The sequence below is a fragment of the Canis lupus genome, chromosome 8 (genome assembly GCF_048164855.1).
Source record: "Canis lupus baileyi chromosome 8, mCanLup2.hap1, whole genome shotgun sequence".
NCBI classification, from domain to species: domain Eukaryota; kingdom Metazoa; phylum Chordata; class Mammalia; order Carnivora; family Canidae; genus Canis; species Canis lupus.
The window spans coordinates 39,464,988-39,480,882 of record NC_132845.1 but is presented as its reverse complement, the minus strand read 5'-3'; the positions used below and the strand labels follow the sequence as shown (position 1 = coordinate 39,480,882).

The 15,895-nt window shown below is 54.7% G+C and overlaps 2 protein-coding genes across 4 annotated transcripts; one reads left to right on the top strand and one right to left on the bottom strand.

Annotated features, from left to right (window-relative positions):
• The first annotated feature begins 811 nt into the window (after positions 1-811).
• On the top strand, positions 812-5,689 carry ZSCAN10 (zinc finger and SCAN domain containing 10). Of its 2 annotated transcripts, XM_072833975.1 has the most exons (5): positions 812-1,384; positions 1,591-1,858; positions 2,060-2,124; positions 2,302-2,359; positions 3,287-5,689. In XM_072833975.1, exons 1-5 carry the CDS (start codon positions 989-991, stop codon positions 4,846-4,848), a joined length of 2,349 nt encoding a protein of 782 aa, XP_072690076.1. In that variant the 5' UTR covers positions 812-988; the 3' UTR covers positions 4,849-5,689. The 2 variants fall into 2 exon arrangements, with proteins under 2 accessions (XP_072690076.1, XP_072690077.1); XM_072833976.1 differs by lacking the exon at positions 1,591-1,858 and having other exon boundaries at positions 1,007-1,384.
• Positions 5,690-8,591: 2,902 nt separating this feature from the next.
• IL32 (interleukin 32) lies at positions 8,592-12,456 on the bottom strand. 2 transcript variants are annotated; one of them, XM_072835474.1, is made up of 7 exons: positions 12,388-12,456; positions 12,232-12,279; positions 10,403-10,441; positions 10,220-10,279; positions 9,808-9,834; positions 9,567-9,626; positions 8,592-9,189 (listed from the first exon to the last, which is right to left on the bottom strand). In XM_072835474.1, exons 2-7 carry the CDS (start codon positions 12,244-12,246, stop codon positions 8,869-8,871), a joined length of 522 nt encoding a protein of 173 aa, XP_072691575.1. In that variant the 5' UTR covers positions 12,247-12,279; positions 12,388-12,456; the 3' UTR covers positions 8,592-8,868. The 2 variants fall into 2 exon arrangements, with proteins under 2 accessions (XP_072691575.1, XP_072691576.1); XM_072835475.1 differs by lacking the exon at positions 10,403-10,441 and having other exon boundaries at positions 12,388-12,448.
• Positions 12,457-15,895: the final 3,439 nt, after the last annotated feature.

Here is a 15,895-nt window from a genome sequence, read left to right as displayed (position 1 = left end):
CAAGTGGGAGAGGCAGAGGGAAAGGGAAAGAGAACCCCAAGCCAATTCTGTGACAAGTGCAGAACCTCCATCCCACCCCCCAGATCATCGCCTGAGTCGAAACCAAGAGTCAGGTGCTCAAGCTCAACGGACTAGGCCATCCAGGAGCCCTATTCTCTTTTTTTTTTTAATTGAATAAATGTGATGTGTAACATTGTGTACCTTAAAGATGCACAGCCTGGTACTTTGATTCACTCATGTATAATAGTATGACTGCTGGTGGAGTGCTACTTATCACACCACATAATTACAGCACACTATTGCCTATATTCATCATATTGTGCATTAAATCTCTGTATTACTACTCCTAGTTACACGTTTGTACCGGAAATTCCATCACTCACCCACCACGCCCCCGTCCCTGGCAGTGCGAAGCTGGGAAAGTAGAGCTGGATCGCAGGCGATGGCCCGTTGGTGCAAGGGCCCACGTTTGGTGGTGCCGCATACTCCCCGTGGCCCAGCATCAAGAGGCAGGGAAACTAAACGGTCCTGTCTCGGGAATGCCAGTTTTGATCCCTGGGGGGAAGTGAACGTGGGGTTCTAAGTGCTGCAGGAGGGAACGTAGAGCCAGAACAGTGTTCTCTGCCTGTCAGCGTCCTGCTCTCCGAGCCATTACCTCTGACCAACGGGAGAACGGATTCTCGTGGAGGTCACACCGTTAGGCATTTCTTTTTCTTTTTTCTTTTTTTTTTTTAATTTTTTTTTATTTATTTATGATAGTCACAGAGAGAGAGAGAGAGAGAGAGGCAGAGACACAGGCAGAGAGAAGCAGGCTCCATGCACCGGGAGCCCGACGTGGGATTCGATCCCGGGTCTCCAGGATCGCGCCCTGGGCCAAAGGCAGGCGCCAAACTGCTGCGCCACCCAGGGATCCCCCGTTAGGCATTTCTTATACCACAGGTGCCACCCGAGAGGGACCAGCTGCCGTGAGCCTTCCCCCAGCTGAAAGATGCCTGAGGAGCCCGTCCCGGCCGCCCGGGAGCCAGAGCAGCTTGGAGCCGTCAAACTGGAAGAAGAGGACACCGCTGGGCAGGAGGACCTCCAGCATGCCCAGGCCAGGCCCCGGCCCGAGGTGGCTCACCAGCTCTTCAGATGCTTCCAGTATCAGGAGGACATGGGCCCGAGGGCGTCCCTGAGCCGGCTCCGCGAGCTGTGCCACCACTGGCTGCGGCCGGCCCTGCATACCAAGAAGCAGATCTTGGAGCTGCTGGTACTGGAGCAGTTCCTGAGCGTGCTGCCCCCGCACCTCCTGGCTCGGCTCCAGGGCCAGCAACTCCGGGACGGCGAGGAGGTGGTGCTGCTGCTGGAGGGCATCCAGAGGGAGCCCGGCACCGTGGCGCCCCTGGTAAGAGGTGGGGGTCAGGAGGGCCGGACGGCAGGTAGGGAGACGGGGACCTCAGTGCACCCCATTTCCCTCCCTCTGCTAATTCCTTTCTAACCTCCTAACTCCTCTGACTCCCACCCTTCCTTGGTCACATTTCCCTTGGGAGTCAGAAGGACGCGGATTATCCCCCTGGCCTGCCTGTCGTCTAACAGATGTATTTTGAACAGGATTTTAGTTTTAATACTGGCAAGAACTGTCCCCGTGCAGACATTGCTCTGGAGGGACAAGGAGGCTCTTCCCAGGTCTCCAGTCACAGCCCCAAAAAGGAAGTGCCCTCAGAAGGAACTGCAGCCCTGGAGCCACCAAAGGAACCCCCACCATCCCAGCCAGGGACCTCCAAGCCTGCTGAGCTGGAGACCTGGAGACACCCCCCTAGTTCCAAGCAACCCCTGAGCCCAGGTCCCAAGATGACATTCCAAGTCCTGCAGGAGACTGGTGAGGAGCTGGTACCCTAGGAAGGTGGGAGCTAGGAAGCCCAGTATGTGCGGGTGGGGTGAGAAAGAGGCAGCCTCCCTCTCTGACAGGGATGGGAGGCAGCTAATGTCCCCCTAGGGGCCCTGGCAGCAGGTGCACTCCCCGTAGCCACGTGGAGCGTAAGTCTGGCTTCTAACAGCTCTTTCTCCTCAGTGCTGACAGTCCCCCAGGGCCCTGTCCTATGGCTGGAAGAAAACTCTCGAGATCAGGAGCTGGCAGCTGTGCTGGTGAGCTGGACTGCTACCCTCACCCCAGATGGTTCTCATGCCCCGGTTGCCCTCAGCCTCTGCGTTGTAGCAAATTCATGTCTTCCTTAATTTAAACCTTAACAGCTCTTCATCCCCCTTGGGTCATAGAGCTCCATTCTCGGTCACCGAGGGTCTCTGCCCATCCTTTTGTTACAGGAGTCTCTGACCTTTGAAGATGTCCCAGCAAAGAAGGCCTGGCCCACACACCCTCTGGGTAAGAGGCCCTTCTGGCTTACCAACCACTGCTCGTTCTTTCTGTTTCAGGAGTGGTCAATGAAGCTCAGGTCCTACCTGACTTTTTGGCCTCTTTGCCTAAAAATGGGCTCTTTGGGGGCACCTGAGTGGCTCAGTCAGTTAGGCGGCTGCCTTCAGCTCAGGTCACGATCTCAGAGCCTCTGCTCAGGGGGGAGTCTGCTTCTTCCTCTGCCCCTTCCTCCTGCACTTATGCGCTTGTGCTCTTTCTCTCAAATAAATAAATAAAATCTTTAAAAATATATAAAAATAAAAATGGGCCATTTCGATGTGGATTCATTCATTTCTTCCTTCATTAGTCATTTATTCATTTATTTTAGAGGCTTATTGTGTCTGAATTAATCATCAACCCTGTTAACTTTGAGTATTTATTTATTTATTTATTTGAGAGAGAGAACACAAGCAGGGGGAAAAGCAGGCAAAGGGAGAGGGAGAAGCAGGCTCCCCGCCGAGCAGAGAGCCCAACCCGGGGCTTCATCCCAAGACCCTGAGATCAGGAGATGAGCCGAAGGCAGACACTTAAGTGACTGAGCCAGTCAGGTGCCCCTAACTTTGAGCTTTTAAAGCGGGTAGTCATTGGGGCACCTGGGTGGCTCAGTGAGTTAAACTTCCAACTGACCTCAGCTCAGGTCTTGATCTCAGGCTAGTGAGTTCAAGCCCCCATTTAGGCTCCACACTGAGCAGGGAACCTACTTAAAAAAAAAAAAAAAAAAAGTGGTTACTATAGTAAACTTTTTGTTGTCTGTTTGTTAAACCCTCAACTTCTGCGCACCTCCCAGCTTTGCAGGATCCCCGGTTTCTTTCTGCTTTGAGACCTTGAGGTTCAAGGCGATTCCTGGGAGCATCTAGGAATAGGCTTGCCCATCTCCATTTTCTGCTTCTTTCCTAGGGTTTGAAAACAGAACCCCAGATGAGGAGTTTAAAGAAGAGCCCAAAGGGGTTGCCTGGCCCATTGGCATCTCAACAGAGGCCGGGGCAGATGTTCCTGGGGCGGCAGAAGAGCCCCACGGTCAGCTGCTGGGGCCGGCCCCTGAAGTGAGTGGCACCGGTGAAGGAGGGTCCCCTCCCGACAAGAGTGGCATTCTGGAAGTCAAAGTGGCGGGGAGCACCTCCAGGTCGGAACCAGAGATGAAATTCATCTGCACGGACTGCGGCGTGAGCTTCCGACAGCTGGCCCGCCTGGAGGCGCACCAGCTGCGGTCTCACCCCAGCGCTCGCTCCTTCCCGTGCCAGTGCTGCGGCAAGAGCTTCGGCCGCAGCTCCATCCTCAAGCTGCACATGCGCACGCACACGGACGAGCGGCCGCACGCCTGCCACCTCTGCGGCCACCGCTTCCGCCAGAGTTCACACCTGAACAAACACCTGCAGACGCACACCTCGGAGCCCGCCTTCCTGTGTGCGGAGTGCGGGCAGGGCTTCCAGCGCCGCGCCCACCTCATGCAGCACCTGCTGGCACACGCCCAGGACCGCGAGTCCCCGCGCGTTCCCGAGCCCAAGCCCGAAGCGCGCGAGCCGGCCATCGTCCTGTGCTCTCACTGTGGCCAAACCTTCCAGCGCCGCTCCAGCCTCAAGCGCCACCTGCGGATCCACGCCAAGGACAAGGGCCACCAGTGCTCTGAGTGCTCGGGCAGCCTGCGCCCTGGCCCCGAGCGCAGGCCCTATGTGTGCGGCGACTGCGGCAAGGCTTTCCGGCGCAGCGAGCACCTGGGGGCCCACCGGCGCGTGCACACGGGCGAGCGGCCCTTCGCCTGCCAGGTCTGCGGCCGCAGCTTCAGCCAGAGCTCGCAGCTGGTCTGCCACCAGCGGGTGCACACGGGCGAGAAGCCCTACAGCTGCCCCCACTGCGGGAAGCGCTTCGTGCGGCGGGCGGGTCTCGCGCGCCACCTCCTGACCCACGGCGGCCCGAGGCCCCACCATTGCACCCAGTGCGGCAAGACCTTCAGCCAGACGCAGGACCTCGCCCGCCACCGGCGCAGCCACACGGGCGAGAAGCCCTGCCGCTGCAGCGAGTGCGGCGAGGGCTTCAGCCAGAGCGCCCACCTGGCGCGCCACCAGCGCATCCACACCGGGGAGAAGCCCCACGCCTGCGACACCTGCGGCTACCGCTTCCGAAACAGCTCCAACCTGGCCCGCCACCGCCGCAGCCACACCGGCGAGCGGCCCTACAGCTGCCCGACTTGCGGCCGCAGCTTCCGGCGCAACGCGCACCTGCAGCGGCACCTGGCCACCCACGGGGGCGCCGGCGCCGAGGCGGCGTCCAGGCAAGCCGAGCCCCCCCAGGAGTGCCGGGAGTGCGGCAAGAGCTTCAGCCGCAGCTGTAATCTGCTGCGCCACATGCTGGTGCACACCGGCGCCAGGCCCTACTCGTGCGCGCAGTGTGGCCGCAGCTTCAGCCGCAACTCCCACCTGCTGCGCCACCTGAGAACCCACGCCCGAGAGACGCTGTACTAGCCTCGCCTGGGTTCCGCCAGGCATGCTCTGCGCGCCTCTCCCTGGTGTCCTGGGCCACCGCTCCACCAACCCTGTAGGCTGGTTCTTCCCCGGAGGCATGTCTCCCTGGTCCCGGGGGTGCATCTCAAAGTGCCTAGAGTAACACAGCCTACTTGAAAAATGACTCTTATTTTTTCGAGGTCCATCCAAACGCTGTTACCGTCACCACTGTGACAGGGATGCCTTTTCTCCTTCCCTACCCCTAGCACCTACCATAGTACCTATCATAGTAGATAGAAGTAGGCCCGGAGGGAGTCCACCACTACCCCTACACCCAGAAAGGCCCAGAGTCGGGGGGGGGGGGGGTGACAGGTGTGCCAGCTGTCAGAGCCAGCTGTGAGTAAGGCCAAGGAATGCTACCCTACAATTCTTCCTTCTCTGGAGTCTGCCCCTAATCTGTGCTGTCCCATACAGTATCCTCTAGCCATATGTGGCAATTTAAATTAATTAAAATGGAATAAAATTAACATCCCAGATCCTGGCTTATTGCGGGAAACCTTGTTTTTGGAATGGAGGTACGACCAGTTCAAAGTGAAGATGCTAGCAGATGAAATGAAACCTGCCTGATGGCCAGGTATGGTCGTGGGCTGGAGACCCCTAACAACCCATAATCCTGTAAACCCAAACCTGGTTTGGCCAATTTCCCCTCCTTCTACCCACCGGACAATCTTGGCCTGTTCTCCACTCTAGAGGATAGATTTTTTTCCAGACTAGTAGACAGGTTTAAAATCATGTGACTTTTTTTTTTTTTTTTTTAAGATTTTATTTATTTGGGGATGCCTGAGTGGCCCAGTGGTTGAGCATCTGCCTTTGACTCAGGTCGTGATCCCAGAGTCCTGGGATTGAGTCCCACATCGGGCTCCCCTCAGGGAGCCTGTTTCTCCCTCTGCCTAGGTCTCTGCCTCTCTGTCTTTCATGAATGAATAAATAAATAAAATCTTAAAAGAAAATACTTTATTTATTCGGGACACCGGGGTGGCTCAGCAGTTGAGTGTCTGCCTTTTTAGGTATCCCTAAAATCATGTGACTTCTAAGACTACAGGAAAGAGGGGTGCCTGGGTGGCTCAGTGGTTGAGCATCTACCTTTGGCTCAGGGCATGATCCCTGGGTCCTGGGATCCAAATAAATCTTTTTTAAAAAGGCTACAGGAAAGAAAACAACCTCCCTCAACTACAGAATGCACACACACCCTTCCTGCTTCTGTCTGTGGCTTTTTACCCATACTCTATTTCTAGGTTGTCTTTGTCCCTCCACCTAACACATAGCTGCTGTTTAGCAGTTGCTTCGAATATAAAGTGAACTTGTCAACAGGGGTTCACAGGACTTGGGGAAGCTCTGGCCCCAAATCTGGGAAAGTAGAGATGGTTCTTGGGCACAACTGAGTGGGAAACTCTGAGCCTGGGGAAGGTCTATGCTTTTGGGGGTTGGGAGGAAAGTTAGATAGGGTAGAGAGAGTCACCAGATGTTGTAGAGAAAATCAGACTAATGGAAGACCTCAGAAGGAAATTTTTTGAGTCAACAAAGAATGAGAGTAAGGAACTGGGAGGACCCAGATCATTTGAAGGCTTTATTATTTCTTGAGTACCTACTATGTATTAGGGAATGTGCTGGGCTATTGAGGAGAACAGGCCTGAAATAGAAGGGAGAGGCAGCCACAGAACTGGGGGAAGGCCATCCCCAGCAGAGGGAACAGCATGTGCAAAGGTCCTGAGCTACTGAGCAGGCAGCTGAAGAACACTGTCTATGGGGGAGCTCTGTAGGAATCCGATGACACAAACGGGGGCCTTATAGGCCAAGGTCAGAGTATATTTGTGATGGGAAGAGGGGAGGGTTTTAGACAGTGAGTTACTTCACTTTGCAATGAAATTGCTTTGACCCTGGTGCTAGATAGATTTGGCTTGAAAGAGCTAAAACCAGGGAAATCAATTAGAAGACTAGAAGCTGTCTAGGCTCCAGATGATGGTAAGCTTGATGGGGCCATGGGGTCATAAAAGCCTCTGATGGCTTCAGCACAGGAGGAAGGTTTTGTCAAGGGAGTTCAGTGTGAAGTCATAAGATGAAGTGGCAGTTTGACACAGGGTCACTTGAAAATGCAGGGCAAGGATCTAGAACCTGGATGCTGACAGCAAGTAGGAAGAGAGGACATGGTCAAGGGGAAGTAAGTGCTGGATCAGGCCCTGGCACTGAGTGACCCCTTGGAGCTGGGGACCCCAGCATGAGATGGGCCTTCCAGTGTAAAAGGCTGTCAGAAGGTTCTCCTGAAAGTAAAAGAAGATGTGGGCTTGCACGGGCCTCTGTTGACAGGAACCCACATATTGGGGTGTCTTTTGACTTGGAAAGAAAGGGCCAGGGTCAATAAGTACCCCTCATCCTCTTCCTGCAGGTCAGGGTCTGTGAGCAAGCAGGGTCCTTGAAGATGATCAGGTTATGGTCTAGCCATTACCTCCTGTTGCACTCACAAGTGGCCCCCAGGGAGGTGATTTTTCTAAGAATCAAGAGTTTATTCCTATGATCCAAAGGGTCTGAAGAAGCTGGCGGACAGAGAATTGGGACCCAGGGAATTGGGATGCTGAGTCACAGAAATGCCCCCAGACCTTGAGGCCCCTGGCTCCCAAGCCCCTTCCCACCTGGCCCGTTGTTCTTAGGGCCCTGGAGCCCCACCCCCCACCAGCTGCACCTCAGCTGCTGCCAGACAGTCTCAATGCAAAATCTTTGTGCAGAGCCAGAGGCAGGAATTCAGTGGGGGATGGAGAAGCTTGGGGAAAGGGAGGTGGGGCTCGTTGAGGCTCAGTCAGTTTCGGATGGAGGTCATCATCTCAGGAAGTCTAGTCCAGAATTGCTTTGGGCTCCAAACTCAGCAGATGAGAAAGAAACTCTCTCTGCCCCTCCCCACACACTCTTGCAGGCATGGGTATGTGCTATCTCCCTCTCTCATAAATAAATATTAAAAAAAAAGAAAAGAAAAGAGAGATGCCTAGGTGGCTCAGTGGTTGGGCGCCTGCCTTTGACTCAGGTTGTGATCCCAGGATCTGGGTTCAAGTCCCGCGTCGGGGTCCCTGTGGGGAGCCTGCTTCTCCCTCTCCCTATGTCTCTGCCTCTCTCTCTCAGTTTGTGTCTCTCATTAATAAATAAATAAATCTTTAAAAAAAAAAAAGGAAAAGAAATGATGAGTTGGCTGCACCCCTCCAGCCCTGGTCTCCTCTCCCCAGTTACAGCATTTGTAGGCCCACACTAGGCCACAGGCCTGAGTGGCCTGGGGGCCTCTTGCCCTGCCCTAGGCCCTAGGGTGCCTTTCTGCAGGGCCCAGCCAGGGGTCCATCCTCCTTCCCCCTCCCTCCCTCTCTGTGCCCCCCAACCCAAAGTCTCTGATCTTGGAAGGTGAATGGAGTTTCCGTGGCCTGGGGAAGGATGAAGACCCAGGGCAGGAGATGAGGACTGAGAGTTCCTCAGGCCTGAGCTCCCTGCTGCTCCAGAAACAGATTCAGGGTCTCTACTATGCAGCAAGCAAGGCCATAACCTTCCAGTCCTCAGCACAAGTCCATGACCAGCTGTAACCAGTGTCCCATGTATAGATCAGATTAGAGAGGTCAAGAGACCCCAGCTCAGGTTCATGTGACACATGCCCCGGCCCCACGCCAACCACTGGGGACCCCTGGTCCCAACCCAACAAGCACCCGATTTGAGATTTGATTCAACCAACTTGGTTTTTTTTGAAAGATTTATTTATTTATTCATGAGAGACAAAGAGAGAGGCAGAGACATAGGCAGAGGGAGAAGCAGGCTCCCTGCAGGGAGGGAGCCTGATGTGGGAGTCCGGGGAGGGGGGGTTGTGATTCTGACCTGAGCCAAAGGCAGATGCTCAACCACTGAGCCACCCAGGTGCTTCATGATTCAAGCAGCTTTTATTAAGACACTAGAGCCAGAGCAATGGGTCAGACCTGGAGCAGGAGGCTGGCCAGGGGTGGGGAGCAGGGGGCTTAATCAGGCCTGCATGGTGCTCCTGAAGACCTGGGTCACACCATAGTAGAAATCCTGCAACACCTCCTGCAGAACACTGCAGATGACCTCCACCGCCCTGCAAAAGGTCTGCACGCCAGCAGCCACCTCCCGCACCCAGGCCAGTGCCAACTGCCACTTCTGGTGCAGGTAGCATAGCAGCCTTAGAAAGAACCTCAGGGCTTTGTCACAAAAGCTCTTTTCGGGGTCACAGGCCTCTGGACCCTCCCCTTCCAGAACAGGGACAGAGGATCTGCAGACTCTGGAGCGCAATTCCATCCACAGCATCTCAGGAAGGGCAGGTTCCTGCAGGGGTGGGGTGGGGGCTGTTCAGGGTCCCCCCTGGGGGATGCAGCCCCAGGTCCAGGTTGTGGCCCTGGCTGAGGACTCTCAATCTTTGTGAGACTCTGGGAGACGGAAGCCTGCCGATGGAGGCTGTGGCTTTCCTGCCAACAGCGCCACACGCGCGAAGACTCAGGCCCGGATTCCTCTCCGTGGCATAAAACACGGCGCTCATGCATGTGTGTCGCTGCCCGGCGTCCGCACCTAGCTCACACGTGGAACTGAGGCCAGGCCGGGAGGTTGCCACCTCCCATCCTGGGGGCATCCGTTCACCCCCGCTCAGGACAGGTGGGGACGGGGAGGGGAAGCAAGGAGGGCCGTGGTGGGCACGTCCCGCTCACCTCACTGTTGCTCTGGTAGTGCAGATCCACGGTGTTGATCAAGGCCTCATTGATGCTGATCTGGGGAGGGGCGGGTGGGAAGCTGCAGCCCTGCTCCTGCCCCTGCGGTCTTGCAGTCCCTCTGGGGCCTCCAGGGGTCCAGGTGAGTCCCCAGGGAGCTAGGAGCTCAGACCCAATGACATGGCTGAGCACCACCCCAGGGGCTAAGCTTTGGTAGAGGGCCGAGGCCCAAAACTCTCACCTCCAGCTCCATCAGCACTAACTGCTCCTGTTGGGGAGAAGCCACACCAGTTAAAACCTCCCAGCTTCTCCCACACCGTTTGATCCCCAAGCCCCAGCCTGTTCCCTGTGTCCTGGTCCCCAGTAACTGGCTCCAGCCCTGGGGCTCTGGGGACCAGGTATCTGGCATCCCTGCCTGTCATCAACATGCCCAGTGACTCAGATGCCTTCCTAAGCCCCCCTGAGCCCCGGCATTCCTCACCTGGGCACACACACCTGCCACACAGGTGTGAACTGAGAGAGTATTTCTCTGCGGCGGAAGGAACGAGGAAGCCTGGGGCAGCACGTCCTCTTCCCCATCATTACCATCACCGTGAAACCAGCCACCCATGCCAAATCAGAGGGAGCACGGGAGTGGGGGCACGGTGACCCACCTGTTCTTGTCCTTCTGGTTGATCTCGATTTTGGTCGCAGAAATCGTCTACCACCCTGTGCTGTGCGGAGAGGAGAGGCAGAGATGGGAGAGACCCGGTCCTTCTCCCTCAGGGTCCCAGGTCCACCCACAGGGCCCCGACGCCCCTCACTCCCCCAACCACACGTCGGGAAGAGCTTCTTACCAATTGGATACGTAGATTTTCCATGGGAGTTCTGCGTCTCTGTGGGGTAACAGTGACATCCAGGCTCACGTGACCTTGCCACCCCCACCCCGTGTGTCGTACACAAGCACATGTACACACATGCAGAGGTAGGAACATTGCTGTGGAGAGTGCAGGGTGGACCGGGGCTCCCGATACCTGACCCTCTCTGTCCTTTCGGTTGGCGGAGGGGAGGACAGGTGGTGGCATCCGGTCCTCCGCGGCGGTGACAGAGACACGCCTGTGGCCAGCAGCTCTTCCTGACTGCTGACTTTTTTTTTTTTATTTTATTTATTTATTCGTGAGAGACACAGATAGAGACGAGAGACAGAGACACAGGCAGAGGGAGAAGCAGGCTCCATGCAGGGAGCCCGATGGGGACTGGATCTCAGGACCCCGAGATCACACCCTGGGCCAAAGGCAGGCGCTGAACCGCTAAGCCACCCAGGCTGCGCATGACTGCTGACTTTGAAGACCTCTCTGGGCTGCCCACACTCCTGGCTTGACCCCCGGCAGTGCCAGGTCCCCCAGACCCCCTTCACCAGGCTCTACCTGAGGGCTAACCGCGGTGCTGGCTTCCGCAGCCCCGGGGAATCAGTGCCACGGGCAGGCCGCGGGCAAACGCCTTTCCCCAGGCATCTGTCCCCAGGCATCTGTCCACATGCTTTTTCAGTCGGTGATCCTGTCAGCCCATTGTCACACGAAATGGGACAAAAGAAGGACCCAACGGGCCGGGGCCGGTGGGAACAATTTGCTCTCCAACCCATCCTCCCAGACTGGCCTGGCCACCAAGCCTGGGGTCATTCCCTAATCCCATTGCCACAAGGCCAGGAGATGCCTGGAGCATCTGGTCAAACTTGTGGTAGCGGGAGACCAGTAGGGTGTAGGGGAGGCTACAGGGCACCCCGAAAGGAAGGAATAGACACAGAGGCTGATTCAGGTCCTGGGCTGCAGGTCCAGGCATCTGAGAGGAATTTGAAAACTTTGCAGGATGGGGTCCCTGGGGGGGCTCAGTGATTGACAGTCTCCCTTGGGCTCAGGTTGTGATCCTGGGGTCCCAGGATCGAGTGCCGCATTGGGGTCCCTGCATGGAGCCTGCTTCTCCCTCTGCCTGTGTCTCTGCCTCTCCCTGTGTCTCTCATGAATAAATAAATAAATAAAATCTTAAAAGGAAACCAAAACCAACTTGCCCCACCCCTCAGGTTTCTAGGGTATAGAGTCTTTGAGGATTGGTGCTTTTTCTGGCCCTCTGGACCTTCCATCCTCCAGCTGCCCCACAAACATGTGGTGTCTAACTCCTAGAGTAACTGCTTGTCCCATAGCTTGCGCTGTTCTCAGTGCCCCTCACACAGCCAAAGACACACACACAGAGCTGCCCCCATAGCTCACCCCAGACAGAAAATCACCCACAATCAGGACTTGCTGTATAAAGTGAATGACTCAGAACAGAATGAGACTGTGAGTTTTTTGTCAACAATTACTTAGAATTTCCAGATGGCGAGGGCAGAGATTCCACCAAACAAAGGTCAGGGTCATTATGAGACTGGGGCCCTGTTGAGAGCCTCAGACTCCTGCCTCCCCAGTGGGATCCCCCACTGGCCCCAGAGAACCGGACAGAGCCAGGTGCATGTGGAGGGATCAGCAGGCCTGGGGCCAGCGCAGTGGGAGGGAGGGATGCTCCGCAGGGAAGTGGTTCCCACACGACCCCCTTCCCCTCCCGCCCCCTCCCCCCAACTCCTACCACCACCATCACCCAGACATACCACCCCCACCCCCCCATCCCCCCACCCCCGCCTGCCGCTCTAGCTCACCTCGGCCAAGTGCATGGTTTGATCTTTCAGGGCTCCAGGGGCTATGACCTGAAGGGGAGGAACACATGTTAGGAAAAGAGAAGCAGCCCCACTGCCACCCCCACAGAAAGTCCCTTTGGCTGCAGCTCCCTCCCCGGCCTCCACTGAGCCAGTTACCTTCTTGCAGTTTCTCCAGCCGAGGTTGGAGCTCTAGAGAGAGCCGCTCTTTTAAGAGGTTGGAGGTGGGAGGGAGGGGGGCGGGATTAGGGAGGGTGGAGCCTGTCCTAAAGGCAAGATACGGGGATGTGAGTGTTTGTGTGTGTGTGTGTCTATGTGACACACAGAGATGGAAGCAAAGGTCAGACGGGAACACTGAGGGGCCTGGGTGGGGGTGGGCATGGCCCTTGCTGTGGCCCCTCCACTCTCTGAGCTAGGGCAGGGATCTCAGAGCCTGGGAACAGGCCTTCCCCATCCTCATCCTCAGCCTGAGCCAGGGGAGGGGCGGTGGGAAAGTCTAGGCTTGGGAAAGCAGATTTTGATGCCTGCTGAGCTCTGTGAAATGAAGTAATCCAGTTGGGGGCCAAGGGTCTGGGGAATGCCGACCAGGTCACTTGAAATGGAATGTATCCCAGCTCCAAAGTCCAGAGAAGGTTCCAAGAACCAACTGGCCCAGGATATAGCAGGAGCTGCAAGCCACCTAGCATGGGCCTACCAGGCCAGGTACCTGAACAGACTGCCCCATGGGTCCCTGCAGGGGTGGCTAGAGGGGAGCCTATCTGCCAGGGGACAGGGTAAAGCCCCCAGGAGAGGTTCAGGATGGCTTACTGTCGACCTAGGCCCAGCTGACCAGGCTGTCCTGAGGTCCCCTGAGGCCTGGGGTAGGTAGGGGGGTGTCATGGTCCTGCAACCCTCAGGCACCCATGCAGGGGGCCTCCAGATCCTGGCCAGGCCCTCGGGGGTCCTCTCACACAGCCAGGCTCACCCTCTGCTCTTCCCTCACCCCACTCTGGGACCAAAGCCCCTCCCAGTTCAGCACAGCCTCTGTCTGCCCTCTCTATTGTGTCCCGGGGCTGGCACAACAAAGTACCTCCTTCTGGGTTCCTATACAGAAATGTATTCTCTCCCAGCTCTGGAGGCTGGAAGTAGAAATCAAGGTATCCCTTCTGAGGGCCTTGGGGGAAGGGCCTGTCTCCCAGACCCGCATACAACCGTCTCCATGTCCAAGTCCTTGTCCTTGTATGCATGCCTGTCCTCTAATCTCCAGTTTTTATAGGGACACCAGTCGTATTGGATTAGGGCCTATCCAATGGCCTCATTACCTTGATTCCCTCTATAAAGACCCTATCTTCAAATCAGGTTGCATTCTGAGGTGCTGGGGGTAAGGACTTCAACATATGAGTTTGGGGGGACACAACTCAGCCCCTAATACCCTCAAAGAGGACTTGGGCTCCTAGGGAGCCACCAGAAGGACAGAACTGTACTGCACATTTCCTCAGTGAAAGTCTCACTTGCATTAACTAGACCTCGGCTGGTGTCTCCCCACCCCCTAGGAGCCCATCAAGCACACCTAGGAGTCCAGACCCTTCCCTGAGCCATCTATAAATTCCAGATGGGAAGACAGAAGACAGCTGCTCCTGCTTCACCTACCTGTAATATTTCTGGGCTTCAACTGGGAAAGCCTGGCTCCCTGATCCCATGGAACAGTTGGCCCCTCCACAACTGGCTCACAAAGACTACTGTCTGAAGGTATTTTTGCTTCATTGAGGACTCTACCATTCTCTTTACAGCTCCAGTGAGAAATAATTCACATACAATTCACCCATTAAAGTGGATGACTTTTGGCAAATTGAACCTCAATAATAAATAAATAAATAAATAAATAAATAAATAACTCGATGCACAGAACTGTTCCACCTTTACCACAACCAATTTTGGAAGATTTTCATTACCTCAAATAGATATCCTCTACCCATTAGCCATAACTTCCCAATCCCCAAACCCCATCCCCACTAGTCCTAGGTAGCCCCTCATCTACTATCCGTCTCCAGATTTTCCTGTTCTAGAGATTTCATATAAATAGAATCACATGGAAATGGTCACACTCATGTGACCTTTTGTATCTGGCTTCTTGCACTTAGCACAGTATTTTTGATACATCTGAGTGGCGATATCAATCAGAACTTCATTCCTGGAACACCAGCAGTAGAGCATCTGCCTTTGGCTTAGGGCATGATCCTGGGATCCAGGATGAGTCCTGCATCAGGCTCCCTGCTGGGATCCTGTTTATGTCTCTACTTCTCTCTGTCTCTCGTGAATAAATAAATAAATCTTTATTTTTTAAAATATTTTATTTATTTATTCATGAGAGACACAGAGAGAGAGTGAGTGAGACAGGCAGAGACACAGGCAGAGGGAGAAGCAGGCCCCATGTAGGGAGCCTGACGTGGGACTTGATCCCGGGTCTCCAGGATCACACCCTGGGCCGAAGGAGGCACCAAACCGCTGAGCCACCTGGGCTGCCCCTAAATAAATCTTTAAAAAAGAAAAGAAACTTCATTCCTTTTGATGGCTGAGAAATTTGTGCTGCATGGATATGCCACCTTATGCATCCTTTCACCTATTGCTGGGATGCTTGGGTTGTTTCTACCTTTCAGTTATTATCAGTCTTGCTGCTGTAAACATGTATGTACATGTTTCTTTCTTTCTTTTTTATTTTTATTTATTTATTTTTTTAGATTTTATTTATTTATTCATGATAGTCACACAGAGAGAGACAGAGAGGCAGAGACACAGGCAGAGGGAGAAGCAGGCTCCATGCACCGGGAGCCCGACGTGGGATTCGATCCCAGGTCTCCAGGATCACGCCCCGGGCCAAAGGCAGGCGCCAAACCGCTGTGCCACCCAGGGATCCCTCTTTCTTTCTTTTTTAAAGATTTTATTTGTTTATTCATGAGAGACAGAGAGAGAGAGGCAGAGACACAGGCAGAGGGAGAAGCTGGCTTCTCGAGGGGAACCCGATGTGGGACTCGATCCTGGGACTCCAGGACCATGCCCTGAGCCGAAGGCAGACGCTCAACCACTGAGCCACTGGTGTCCCTATCTACTAGTTTCTGTGTAGAAATTGATTCTTCCTTCTTCCTTCCTTGGGTGGAGACACCGATGAGAGGAATGGCTGGTTCATATGGTAACTATGGTTTCAACTTTTGAGAAAGCACAAATTTCCCAGCAGTAGTGTACGAGGGTTCCGATTTCTCCACATCCTTATCAACACTTGGTGTCACTTTGAGCCTAGCCACCCACCCTATTGGGTGTGAAATTCTATCCCAGTGTGGTTTTTTTTTTTTTTTTTTCCCCAGTGTGGTTTTGATTTGCATTCTCCTTAGGACTAGTCAGGTGGAGCATCTTTCCATGTGCTTATTGACCACTTGTGTATCCTCCTTGGAGAAATGTCTGTTCTGATGCTATGCTCATTTTTATTTTTTAAAAGATTTTATTTATTTACTTTAGAGAGGGGGAGCGTATGAGAGAGAGAGAGATCACAAGCGGGGGTGGGGGGGAGGTTGAGGGAGAAGCAGACTCTCCTCTGTACAGGGAGCCTGATGCAGGACTCAATCCCAGGACTCTGAGATCATGGCCTGGCCTAAGACAGACGCTTAAAAAAAAAAAAAAAAAAAAAAAAAGACAG